The sequence below is a fragment of the Thunnus albacares genome, chromosome 3, assembly GCF_914725855.1.
Source record: "Thunnus albacares chromosome 3, fThuAlb1.1, whole genome shotgun sequence".
Classification (NCBI taxonomy): domain Eukaryota; kingdom Metazoa; phylum Chordata; class Actinopteri; order Scombriformes; family Scombridae; genus Thunnus; species Thunnus albacares.
The window spans coordinates 25,283,671-25,297,818 of NC_058108.1; the positions used below are offsets into that span (position 1 = coordinate 25,283,671).

Here is a 14,148-nt window from a genome sequence, read left to right on the forward strand (position 1 = left end):
CTCAGAGAATACCCGTGTGTGTGTGTGCGCACATAACGGACGTGTACTTACTGCCTGGGCTCTCTCCAATGCTGCTGTGCTTTCCATTCCAATACCAGAGCAGCAGGGTGGCATCTCTGGAGCCTGACAGGACGTAGCAGTCTCCTCCGATGTACGATTCGGAGCGAGCCAGACACGTCACCACATCGCGATGCCCAAAGACTATCTGAGTCAGTTTACCTGCAAAAGCACACAAATACACACATCTTCTTTAGATCTAATATAAATTTGCCTGCAAGCAAGAAATGAATTTTTAAATAGATTACAACATTTGAACAATATAAGAGCAATGGTTGTAATACATACATGCATACATACATATTACACTTACATAACAAAAACTGAGTAATCATTTTTGGTTAGATGCAGTTCTTTTAACCTCCAACACGTGTTTGTTGATCATATGTCTGCTCGGCTTGTTGTTCTACATAAGATCAGACATCTACTAATTCGCAGACAAGAATATATACTGTATATATATATATAAATATTTGTTCCAACTGTGTGCGTGTGTATGTGTGCGTGTGTATATGCAGTGTGCTCCATGTGTATATATAAGGAGGCTAATTGCTGTCAGATTTCCAGACCACAGCTCCACTGTCTAGCTGTCTAATACTCATTATGCTCCTCATAGTGTGACCTCTGCAGTCAAACAGTAGATGGTTTGCAGCACATGACATTTCTGTCTGGGTGTCAAAATCACTGTCCATTGGATAATTAAGCTGTATCTCTGAAAAGATGAGGACTATTATGAAAGTGGGCGGGTCACTGACTAAACTTCCGAAGGGAGGGAGACATCAAAGCTGTAAAATGTTTGACGTCTTTATAAACACTGAAAATAAGTAATCATGGCTGCGGCGATAATGGCTGCCATGCACCTCGTATTAGACACATTATTCTGCTCACACACACACACACACTCACTCACTTGCATGCACACAGACAAATTTAATCGGATGTGTGTGCACGCAGGCGTATGAGGCTATATGTTTTGTGCATGTGTACCAATCAAGTCTTGTAATTGATAAAATCCCTCAGTTCTTTAACCTGAGGGCTTTAGGGACCTTGGTGGCAGCTGTTGAGCGTGTGCGATTAAACTGTGTTCACGTTCCAGTCGTACACCCCAGTGGCAGTCACACAATAGAGCTATCTCTTTGCTCCCATCCCTCCTTCCCTCCCTCCCCGATTAAAGACAGGGAGGCCCTGGCCTATAGAAATTGATTCGGAGTCTGTTGTGTAGATGTGTGTAGGATTCTGAATGGGGCTGGGGGGGGGGAGAAGAGTTGAGGAGCGGGGTTCGGAGATGAAGCTTCAGACAGTTTCATTTAGGACCCCTGACCTGATGGCGTCTCTGTGAGAGCTTGTGTGTGTGCGTGTGTCTATGTGTGTGTAAAACTGTTCACCTTCATCTGTGTGTATGCAAGTATCTAAGTCAGTAGCATTCAGACATACTGCACAATATATATTCATGATAGGTGAATATTGTGGTAAATGTTACTTGAAGATTATATATAAAGTATGTTAGGGTTAATATTATTTGTCCTGGCATTTACAATCACTGTTCATGGAAAAATGTACCTTAAATGCACCTTAAAGTCTTTAAAGGCTTTAAACCTGAAAACAGATTTTTGTGCAACACATCAAATATGTCTTATAATAACGACGCAGTTCAACTGTTTACTCCTACTTTAACAATATTAGGCTAACAGAACAGGTTCCCTGAAGTGGAAGAAGTGTGTTAAGTAATTGTGTAAACTTTTAACAATTCCACTGTGATAGCTCAGTACAGTAAGCATAGCACAACCATCTGTGGAGTAACAAACAGCAGAGACTGTACACTGTATTGTTTAAAGAATTGAAAATTGAAGGACTCTAAAGGCTACCATGCAATGTTCATACATTCCACAATACCAGAGAATTGGACAAATACATACAAACATACTAATGATTTTTTTTTTTTTTTTTTTTTTTTTTTTTTTTTTACAGCCTTACTAATAGTGGGACTAAAAGTAAGAGGTTTGTCCTGAGGATGGTGCTAGAGGAAAGACCATGGAGCTTCATTAACAGCAAAAATATTTACCCCCTTAACAGCATGAATGCGTTCATCAAATTTCATGGCAATCTGCCAGTTTGTTTATGCAGCATCTTGTGTTCAGAGTCTCAGGGTTAAAAGAGGGAGTGTCCAAAACAGATACTCTGATACTCTGATTGGCATGCATGTGGTCAGTAAATTTCAAGGCAATGTGCCCATTAGAGTTTGATATTAGTGCAAGAATTACATTTTCCAACAGCACATCTGAATGTGGCTCATGGGGTTCATGCCACTATATGCCAACCCAGACACTAATAGTGAATTAGAGCAAGTTTTAGCATGAACACATTTATTTTCTGCTTTGACCAAACAGTGTAGTGCCTTTGCACTTTGTAAGCAGACCATATTGCCAAAAGTAGTAGCTATATTTAATTATATTTAAAGATTTTTTTTGGCCACTCGGAGTAGCCTCTGCTGTTTGGTAATGATCACATACTGTAGCACACAATGAGTTTAACTGAACTTTTTTTTGCTGAAAACAGCTGCTTGCTGAGACTGGAAATGACACTGATGAGAGCAGTGAGACTAAACCAAAAACAATAAGGTGCAGGCCAGAAAACTAAAACATTGAGCTGGACGATGCTATAAAGCTTTGTAGAACTGAGGGGAACAACAGAGTCAGCGATAATTCTCTGTGGGTTCATCACTACAAGCAACTAATTTCACATACAAGTAGTCATGTGATCCATTGTTTATATATGAATATTGATCATTGCTGTTTCACATTACAAGTGTTCAACAAGTGCATTTAGGTTTTTGTTTGTTGAGACATAAAAAAACACCATTAGTGATGAAATGAAGGCAAAAGTTCAGTGGCAGAGAAAATGTACATTACTAAGAGAGTTTAGCTAAAGGACAGAACATAATGGTCACCTTATATTGACAAAGTAAACTATAGTTACTAATTTGAAGAATGGATAATGCATATATGGAATAAAGTTAGGATATAATATGGTCTACAAAAAACATTTTGTGATCGGGATACTTGGGGTACAAGAGCACAAGGGTAACCCAGTACAGTACCTGAGTCAGTGGAGTAGACCCGGAAGCTCTTGTCCCAGAAGCCACACAGAAGGATGAAGCGGTTGTCGGCTGTGATGACGAAACACTGTGAGCTGATCTGAATGCTCTGGTCCAGCAGGTCTGAGATTTGACGACGATGACTGCCCACGTTACTGGCTGGAGAGGAGAGGAGAGGAGAGGAGAGGAGAGGAGAGGAGAGGAGAGGAGAGGAGAGGAGAGGAGAGGAGAGGAGAGGAGAGGAGAGGAGAGGAGAGGAGAGGAGAGGTGAGGAGAGGGGAGGAGAGGAGAGGAGAGGAGAGAAGAGGGGAGAGGGATAAAAATAATATGAGCAAATAAAAGATTACAGGTTGAAATTGTACAAATGCACACAGAAGTGCAATTTACTGTTTAGGTATGGGAGATATTTTCAAAAAGCCCAATGCACCTCCACTCAAGTTTCACTGCACAGCGCAAAGAAGATTTGGGAGAGCATGCATAAAACATCCTGGAGGTTAAGTTTAGGGGATTTCACATTTTCCATGAGGGCTTGAGAGCCTGAGTAATGATAGGGCATACACGGTCTTCACAAAATATGTACACCACTCGAGTCAGAACACACACTGCAAATTCATCTCGGTTGTGTAATTTAGTCAGTGGTTGGTTAGAAAGCAAATTCACTGACATTCTCTCCTCAGTAAGTGGTATTTTTTTTTTTTTCTTTTCTAGACAGATGTGTCAGTTGTGAGGTATTTCTTATTTGGTGGTGTCAAAAGCACTGGAGAACAGGTGTCGGAGAAGCTTTTCTAGTACACAAACTGAGAAAGTCCAGAATGCCTGATACGACTGATATTTCAACAAATTTTTTAACGTTTCCCAAAGCCACAGTTGGTTCAACACTCAATTTACGTGTGTTTAGCTCACACTCCTTGTGGAATGCAAACAGTGTAAATATATTACTGACAAGCACAGAGATCCCTGAAACACACACACGCACACCTATAAATGCAAAAAATATATAATATAGTACATTATTTATGCTTGAGTCTGTGAGATGGGAGAAAACAGCCATAGTAACAAAAAAAAAAACCCAAAAAAGAAATAAAAATATTAAAGATTCAACGACAAATAAGACACACACACACACACACACTGCAATGCTCTCATAAAAACTTGTACTGAATGTAGAAGTATCGGGTCACACAAAGATTTCTTTATACTGTCTTTACAGATGAACAGTAAAGGAGAGAAATAAAGTACATGCAGATAAAGATGAATATGTGAGACTAAACCCTGGTTATTTTCAGTAGTCAAGTGTTTGGGGAAAAAAAAAAAACAACTTGAAAATGGTCTGGTGAGACAGAGTGACCACAACATCCGCAGAGAAAGAACAGTCCCCCTTTGCAGATGTGCGTGAGATTGTGAGAGACTGCAAGAAGCGACGGAGGAGAGGGCGGGAACAGATAGAAGTGGCTCGTCTCTCCCTGCTCCACCAGTGCATCCCATACATCACTGCGGCTCGGCACTCTTCTCCTGCTCATCAACAAGTCGTGAAGGATGAGAGGCGCCCATATTGTCCTGACAGCCATCCGCCGTGCATTCTCAATCACACATTATTACCACATTCATATTCATTTCCATTGACACGCGTCCTTTCCCTCCGCTCAAATTAAACCAAAGAGGATGCAGAAAGGGAGGGAGGGAGGGGACGATGGAGAGGGAGAAAGAAGGGGGGGGGGAGTTGATGATGAAATGCCGGCCTAGGCCACAGCTCATTGCATTCCAATTTGCATGCAAATGGTTTAGTGTGAGAGCAGGGCCTATATCATGAGGAGTGAACTGGGGCACAGGGCTGAGAAACAACTCTAATCTACTGTCCAGGGACACGGCGCTACAGACTGCCATGAGTCACCAAGATGCCAGCAGGATTCATACACAAATACACACAAAAAAAAAAAAATCATTTCATGCATATATGAGCTCACACTATGTAAAGAATATGCATGTGTGTGGATTCTCTTACAGTCGTAAAATGACAGCATACCTATCAGAGGGTCAATTTCCACAGGAAGTTGGTACTGCTGGTCCTGCACCGTTGAGCTCTGATGACCTGACAGAGAAGAAGACAGATTGGATTAATATTATAATCGTGTGGCCTTGTGAAGTAGACACTGGGTTTCAGTTCATTATAACGCGCTGGAAATTATAAACACAAAGTCACAGTGTCACCGACTGCTCCGAGACTTCTTTCGTGAATTAGACATTAATTATGTCAAAAAGCTACGAAGGACATAGAGACAATAATTTTAAGCGACAATAGAAATCTCTTTGTTCAGCCAAGTCACTTTAGCAACAAGCAGCTGTGATATTCTGCTAAAAAGAATCAAGTTATGGTACTGAAAGACACGTCTCTGTATGCACATGTATAAGAACATAAAACAGTTTTTCTTTGAGCCCCTTGGTAATGAATGAAACATGATAATGATTATTTTCTATCAGCGCCCTTGATTATTTTTTTCAATTAACAGATTAATCATTCAGATTGTAAAATGTCTGAAAACAGAGAAAAAAAGCGTGCACAATCACAATTTCCCAGAACAAATTGAGTTCTCTGCCCTGCACCTGAAAAAGCAATGTGAAGACTCCAGTAAATCCTCGCAATTAATGAACTACCTCTGAACGCCGTTATGCTAGCTCACTAAACCAATTAGGTTAATCAGTCTGGTCTGTGGTCCGCATGACTGAGGTTGTATTCTACTGAAAACTGATCAGTCTTCATCCTCATAAATTCAGAGATATCAAATTTAATGTTTCTTCCAGGGCAGGATGGATGTTGCGTAAATAAGGTTTTGTGAAGTGAGAGGCTGATGTATGGAGGTGGACGTGAGACCTAATGCTGGCTGCTGCATGTGTCACATTTGATACCGCTATCCAGTAGACACAGTCAACTGTCTCCCAAATCAACGTCCATCCTATAGAGACGAGACGGGTCAATCCTCAGATAAATTAGACACTCGAGTATAGAGGATAGATGAACCGAGGAAGTATGAAAATGATTTTGTGGTAGCAAAAGACGCTAAGAACATGGATTGTCTTTACTTGCTGAAAAATACCCTTCAGGTCAATTTGATGCAGAGTCACAATGGCATAAAATCACAGAACAAATTCTTCCACTTAAATGGATCTTTTATAAAAGGAAAAACAACAATGTGAAACCCCTCCCAAATATAAGTGTGCATGGACACAAATGTCTCACCTGTCAAGCCGTGCCACTTGTTGACAGCAAAGAGGCGGTTGGCAGTGACCGTGATGATGGCAGGTGATGTCAGACCCGGTTGGGTATTGGCCGCTACGTGGGTCACGGGAGAGTTGGATGGGAACTTCAACACCATGATAACATCCTGCTGCATCTGCTCCGTAAACATCAGCGGGGTCTGCAGGAGAAGATACTGTTCAGGCCCCAAAAGGGTGGACAATGGGATGCAGGGAAGAGAGGAAAAGAGCCAAGATATGGAGCGGCAGACAAAAAGAGCAAAAATAAAAAGACGAGGGAAGCAGCCACAGCCGGTGTTAGCGAGGAAAAAATCAGAGGGAGAGGGAGAAAAGAGAAGGAAAGAAAGAAAGTTAGGAAGTTTAAGCAGGATAGCAGATAGCAGCAATTTAGCAGTACAGCAGAGCTAGGAAAAAAAGTTTGATATAAAGTTTGTACAGAAAAGGCGAAACAGTAGATCTCTTTTGAAGATACACAGCAGGAAAAAGGATTAGAAAGACTCTCTAAGACAAACACAAAAAGGCAGAAGATTCCCACTTGGTTTGTCTAACTCTGACTGCTGAAGCCTCATATTAGTTTTAGGATTCACTTTTCCACAGAACTGTGGATTTTGTCCTTTCATCTCTCATATTTGAATTACTTTAGTAAGGGATGTCTTTACAGCCAGTATGAAATGATTACAGTGACCAATAACTCTTTCAATGTACATTAGTTCATGCGACTACTGTTTTAAGACAGACTTGAAAAAAATGTGTAACTAACCTTTAATTTAAGAATTAATAAATGAATACTGCTACGGAACACAAGGCATTAGGTTGAGTATACAGAAATTGTAATGTTGACCTCACCTGAGTGCAGTAAGCTAAACTTTTTTGAACTAAAAACAGCTTTACAGTAGGTATATATATGTACACTGTGCTATAGAAAGCAGCACATGAAAGAGTTTGTGTTCATAATTAATAAAAACACTTTTGGTAAATAAAATTTCAGAAAGCTGTAAAGTCATAAAACAGGAAAAAAGCCAATTTCAACATTTGATAAGCTAGAACCCACATTTGGCCTTTTTGCTTGATACACTAAATGACTTTTGAAAATTGTTGATTAAAGTTTCAGTACTATTTGAAAGTTTTATAAATGTATGCAAAAAGAATAAAATCCACATTAAAATAATGTAAGTTGTAAGGAGAGACAAACCATAAAATAGTCATAACAAAACAGTGACCTATCAGACTGTTTCCTCTGGTTAGACAGCAGCTTATATAGAGCCATTTACAGACTGTTTGTACTAAGCAGCTTTAACAGAGAGCCATTTTCCTCCTTGCGTGTAAAGAAGAGGAACATCAGTGTTTAACATCAGGAACAGACCTGAGTAAATCCGGTGTGTCTGACAGCTAACCAGACGCACTGACAGTATCATTACCACCAGCATGGGCAGATGCCGACACTCTGACAACACACTCACATGAAAGAGGATGGAGAGAAAGTAGAGAGAGCGAGAACATGTAAAAGCAAAGAGAACAGGGTGTTCTGAAGGAATAAAGAGCTGCGGGGAGGGTTAGAAATATGTTTGAATAATGGTGTCTGAATATTATGTTTGAAAACTATATGTGGTGGAATAAAAATAAAAACATTTCATAGGAATTTGCCCTTAAGTGAGGCGGATTCAAAGCCCTTGACTGAGTTTTTGTCTGTGTGTGCATGTGTGCACTGGGTGGTGGTCTACAGCCAGCTGTCAGCGCCACAGGGACACCACACTAATAGGGACTCATGGGGCTTTGGTCCATCACAAGCAGGCACACTGACTGCACTCCTTGGCCCTTAAAAAGCTGTCACTTCAGGACTGCTGTTCATTGCTCTCCTTCGCTGATCTCCTCTGCTTCCAGCTCAGGTGGAAAATCTGGCTCAGACTCAGGTTTCCAGCATGAAGGCATGAGGCTTTTCTGTGAACCCCCCCCCCCCTTACTAAACAAACATGCAACTAAATTCTTGTGATCTTTCTGTATCACACACACCTCTCTAATGATGAGAGAGGAGATGCTTTCTAACCGAAGACTTTATTTTTCCCCACAGTTGTAGATAGAGAAAGACAGGATAGGAGTTAAATGAAAGATGAAAAGAACGTCTCGAAAGCAGAGCATCAACATCAGGGCGAACCGGAGTAGTTTCAGACAGGAGGATTACAGCTACAGTAGGTACAGCCTGTTTTCTAAGATTATCTGTTTGCATGTATGTGCGTAAACCACTCACCACTTGCATGGCTGAGCTTCGGGGTGGGTGTGGCTCAATGAGCAACTGGCAGGGGGTTTGTCCAAAACTCCTAATTTGAGACTCCACAGCCTGAGGAGACAGAAAAGGAGAGATGGTGGAATGACAAAAACAAAATAGACTGAAAGAAAAGGGGAAAAGATGTTATTCTGTATCATTGTGCCTCAGAATTTATGCAAAAATAAGAATTTAGTGTAGATGTCTAAAAAGATTCTATCAGACATATTGGGGCTGGGCAATATGGATAAAACATTCTTCATATGATATTTTATATTGTAAAATGGATAGATACATTTAATTCAGAAACCATTTACAGTAACAGATAAAATAACCACATGGTGATGTATGTTTTAGGATAAACCCAAAGAATTAAAAAAGACATTGTACAAAAATCTTGTAAATAGAGGTAGACATGGAGGTACACAAAGGTCAGCGCAGGGAGGGAAAAATGCATCCACTTGTGTTCAAGCACACATGTCCACACTCATACATACACACATACTTTCTCACTGTCTGCCACACACTCACACACACACACACCAATTTATCCTCCACAACCACACACACACACAGAATCAGATGAGGGCAGGGACAGGCGGGCTTGTAGGCTGGTTAGGTGGTGTTAATGAAGAGGTATAGGACCATAAATGTCAGAGCAGACGCCAGCCGAGCAGCCTCTGGACATCATCACACAGCTCACTGTCAGGCCAGCTAGCACGGGATGGAACACACCCACAGCAGTGTATGGATGCATGAGGCTACACCAGAATATCATCAGAATACTCTACACTTTCCTGTTCTCGTTCATTTTTTAAATCGGAAAATGTCAGAAAATAGTGAAAAATAACCATCACAATTTTACAGAAGCTATTGGTGACGTCTTCAAATTGCTGATTTTATCTGAAGAACAGTGCAAAACCAAAGGTATTCAATGGTGCAACTGTACAAAACAGAGATAACCAACAAATAATTACAATTGAGAAACTGATAAGTGATTTTAAACACTAAATAGATTATCAAAATGGTTGTCAATGGAATCATTTCAGCACTGCTATTACTATTAGCCATCAGAAGCACAATTAAACGTTTCTTTTGCTTTAATAAAATTTGACTTCGTGAAAAAGAAACTTAATTCAGTTTCCTCACTGAACTAAATCTAAGCAAGGGACACAAAGCAGAGTCGAACAGAATTTATTCTCAGGATGATAAAACAGAGGTAAAATAAAAAAATGAGTGAGACGGATAGAGTTTGATGGATTGTTTATAAAAGGGGCTGGACAGAAATAAAATGGCCAACACAAAATTATGACAGGCCCGTCAGTATGTTGGTGTGCACTGTGACTGGCTGTGTGGGAGTGACAGCTTGTGTGTGTAGGCTGAGATGTTTGAGCCTGACTTGGCGGGGCCTGCGAGAATGAGCTCATGGTTGAGGCCTGCATATGGTATTTCCATGAGAAAAAGTTTGGGAAGTTAGTGCGCTCATACCCATTGTCTGAAACTAACCAGAGACCAGAGAGGCGTAGAGAAGGAGCAATCTCAACTGTCAAGGTTGTGTTAGCTTCTTTACTGGAAGGAATTGTACACCCAAAATTCGATATAGACAGTATTTTTTTTTTTTTATGTGAACGTAGAACTAAGAAACTAAGGAAATCATATTCGACTCTGTTCATCTTCTCGACTTTCACTTTCTTCACTCTGCCAGTTATGCAATTTTCTTCTGCTTTCTCCCTCTGTACATTTAAATATCTCTTAGTAGGCCGAAACCCTCGTCTGTATAAAACGGAGAACAGGATGAGGTCTGCATTAATGCATTCATGTATTTAGATAATACAAAAAGACAAAGCAATGAAATGTATTCAATATCTGTATTTCACAGCATGACATGTTGCAAAGACACAAGAGGAGCAGCTATTAAACATTATGTGTGATTTGGTATTGGCTCGACGGATTGGAAACTTCTTGAAGAGAGTTTCAAAACGTCTCCCTGTTAGAAGAGGTGTCTGTGGTTTTGTGTTCAGGCCAAAAGTGCATTTACTGTAAGGTGACCTAAACACATGCATGTGTGCAAGCATATGAAAAGAAATGCTTCAGTATCCATGATCAAGCGTTGTGTAATGGTCTGTTGGACTGGAATAAAAGCTTTTAAAATAAAAGGTACTCTGTTAACACAATGTTATCAAAGAGCAAAACACTTCCGTACACGACCTCAACACTCATAATTACAGAGAATCGTAACATTTTCCATCCATACTTAGTCTGTTAGAGAGAGGACATCAGTGCATCATTCAAGGTCAAAGTGCCTCCCTTCTCCTCTGCCTATAGAGCTGAGCATTTTGCTTAAGCTAATGTGAGGAAGAGACTCCTCAAAACCACTCAACCTATCTTCATTAAGTTCAGCCCTGACATTTATGAGGCTGTGGAACGTTGGAAAGTGGCTGAGTCTAGGTCAGCATGTCCTATCCCTATATGCCAATGCAATGCTCAGGTGATTATATGAGCCGTCCACAAGGCCAATCTCTTTTGGGAGCGCTGGCCCATGTCTGATGAAGGTTTTCTATATTCTATACATTTAAATGGCTGGGACGCCCTCGGCTCAGATGTCACAGCCTGCTCTTTGATTTACTCAGCTGCTTGACAAGATGGATCTCCATGTAAAACATACTGCATTTATGCAAATTGATCAAATAACACTGACTCTATGAATAGAATAAAAATAATAACTATGATGGTTTTGTATTGCAGAAAAGCAGCGTGGCCGTACATTCAGTATCTTTAGTTTTAAACATCCATACTCCTAAGAAATTTTATATATTTTTTCAACAGTAGGGTGTATATTGTCCAAAGAAAATAAACCAGTGGGCCTTGTGTTTAGTGAGTGACTTTGGCTATGTGTCAAAGCAGGTTCACTCGCGTGGGTATATTTCCCCGTCTTCTGCCGAATTACGCAAACGCTGTACAATTCAGACGGGGCTCTGTGTTTTGTCGCTGGTGTGAGAGGCTGTGGGATTTTCCATAATCACATGTGAAAGAGGGGAAGCCCTGTACAACGATGAGAAGGCAACACAGGGTGTGTTTCTCTTTATTCACTGAGAGGCAACACAGATGTGCATGCATGCCATGCACATGGGTGCACATACGTACACAATAAATGCATGTGCACACACACACACTTCTTTTAGAGAGAGGGGGAGGGGGGGGTAAGTTTTGACTTGCGGCAGAGGCAGGACAGGAAGTAATCATGGTTTTGAAAAACACAGCAGTGGTCTCCGCAGCATTCCCTAATCTGTGCTGAGATATTCCAAACTTTCTCCCAGAACAGAAATACACACATAAACACACAACTGTGTGCATTTATGCTGATGAGCACACATAAATATACAAAGGTATACACATGCCAGTGAATGCATGTATACATACATATGTGTATGTACAAACATATCAAGGTATGATCCATACAAATCTGTGGAGTGTGTATGTGTTTAGGTTAGAGCGGATGGGAGTTTGCCGCTAACAAACAGTGTGGCAGGAGTACATAACTAGCCAACCAGAAATACAGAAACCTCTTCCCCAAATCACTACCTTTTCCTACCAAACACATATACACATGCACATGCACATGCACATGCACATGCACACGCACGCACAAACACACACAAGTCCGTGACCCATCCCCCTGACAATGAACAGCCCCAGGGCCTGTCCTAATGCAGCCTCGCTTGGCCCACACCACAGCTCAGGCTGAAACAGTTGTCACTCAGTAATGGCAGACTCAGGGGACACTTTCAGACCCAAAGCCCTCAGTCTCAAAGCTCCTGTAGCCCTCAGCCACCCCCAGCGCTCGGCCGTGACGAGGCCCAGGCCTGGAACTCTGTTTCCACCTTCTGCACAGACAGGGCATGCTTCCTTCCGCACAAACACAGTTGAAGGAGAGACTTGGCTTAGCTCACAGGGATAACACTGCTTTGGTTTATTTAACTAATTAAAGCGCTCAGACTGTGGGTGTTTTTGAAAGGTGAAAGCCAGCAGATTGGACTAACAGCATCAGAGAGGGGGTGGGAGTAGAAAACAAACAACTCTCTTACTTTTTTAAATGTCTGGGGAATGAAACACACCATGCTGCTTTGTTCATATTTTGCACATTTACAGCATTAGGTTCAGTGTGTCACTGGCGGTGTTAAATACGGTACTTGCACTAAATACAGTATTCTACTCAAAAAATAAATAAATACTGTAAGCAAACAAGACCATGTTTGACACGAGTGACAGTAGCTGCTATCTAATCCCAGTAAAGGTATGTGCAAATTAAAACTATGTTTTCCATAAAATCTGATACTTCCTGTCCCAAAAATTACTAACTGCATCTGCAAGAGAAAAACAGCAGCATTTTTTAAAAAGAAAAAATGCTGCGATTTTCTTCAAAATGTAAATAATTAATAGTCATTATTTCAAAGGTAAAGTGCTACACATAGCATCTTCTACTCATCTAGAGTAAAATATAGACTGTTTCTTCAGAAGCATGCATATCCAAAATCTGTATTACTGCAGGCATGATGACCAAGAGCTATAACAGCAGAGGAAGGAGGTGCGATTTTAATACCACTCAAATCTCATGCACCTGCCCCTGATGGCATCCTGTATGTATGTGAATTTATTTATGGTCATTGGAACCTCTTGGCAGAAATGGTGAAGTACCAGTGATCCAATTTTGTGGTGCGTGTATGTGTTCACCAGAGGAATGGGTAATGGGCTTGAGCTGTGTGTGGAAATGACCGGTGCACCCTGGTAATGAATCTGCATGTGTGTGTGTGTGTGTGTGTGTGTGTGTAGCTAAGGCCAAAGCACATCTGGATGGGAATTAGGGTGAATGAGGTGATAAATCAAAGATCCACGCCTAGTGCCCGTGATGCTCCAGTCACTGAGCATGAAGGGCAACAGAACCGTAGAGGAAAACAGCTGTTGGGCCCCTTGATATACTCTGAACTCCTCTCCATTTAGCTCTTAGGATCTTAAAGGCTGATGCCGGTTTATTACAACTTGGATCATAGTTTTGTACGTTTTTTTTTCTATAGATAATAGTAACAATATTCTCATCAACTTAATTGCTATGGTCTGTGAATATGGCAACATCGTTACAACAATATTTGACTTTGTCAGACTTTGTTGTAGCAATGTCGCAGAGTTCCCACATCTCAGCGATCACTTTGGTAAGTGAACTGTTCGTTGCCTGAAGAAATGTTGGCCAAAACTGAGCTGTAATAAACTGGAATTATCCTTTGAGAGAAACCTTCTCAGACAAGGATAAAAATAGGATATGTGCCACTTTTGGCAATACAACTTAAGACATCAAAAAGGCTGAAGGGGGCAGGGTCAATTGGTCTGCTGCTGGCTAGCTGCCTTTTCCAGCAGATTGGTGAAGTTGTCAGGCGGTTGTTTGGCTGTGGGCAAGCTAGCTGTGTTTTTCTTTTCAGCACTGTGTTTTGTG

General features: G+C 41.0%; 1 protein-coding gene across 8 annotated transcripts in view; it reads right to left on the reverse strand.

Annotated features, from left to right (window-relative positions):
• lrba (LPS responsive beige-like anchor protein) overlaps window positions 1-14,148 on the reverse strand; it is a 191,405-nt gene that overhangs the window by 11,333 nt on the left and 165,924 nt on the right. For 5 of the 8 annotated variants that reach the window (XM_044347236.1, XM_044347239.1, XM_044347237.1 and 2 more), the window contains 5 exons: window positions 8,649-8,738; window positions 6,387-6,579; window positions 5,175-5,240; window positions 3,155-3,310; window positions 52-219 (listed from right to left, as the gene is read on the reverse strand). In XM_044347236.1, the coding sequence (XP_044203171.1) occupies window positions 52-219; window positions 3,155-3,310; window positions 5,175-5,240; window positions 6,387-6,579; window positions 8,649-8,738 (673 nt within the window). The remainder of the gene's footprint in view (window positions 1-51; window positions 220-3,154; window positions 3,311-5,174; window positions 5,241-6,386; window positions 6,580-8,648; window positions 8,739-14,148) is intronic. The other 3 variants (XM_044347238.1, XM_044347241.1, XM_044347240.1) reach the window with 1 other exon arrangement.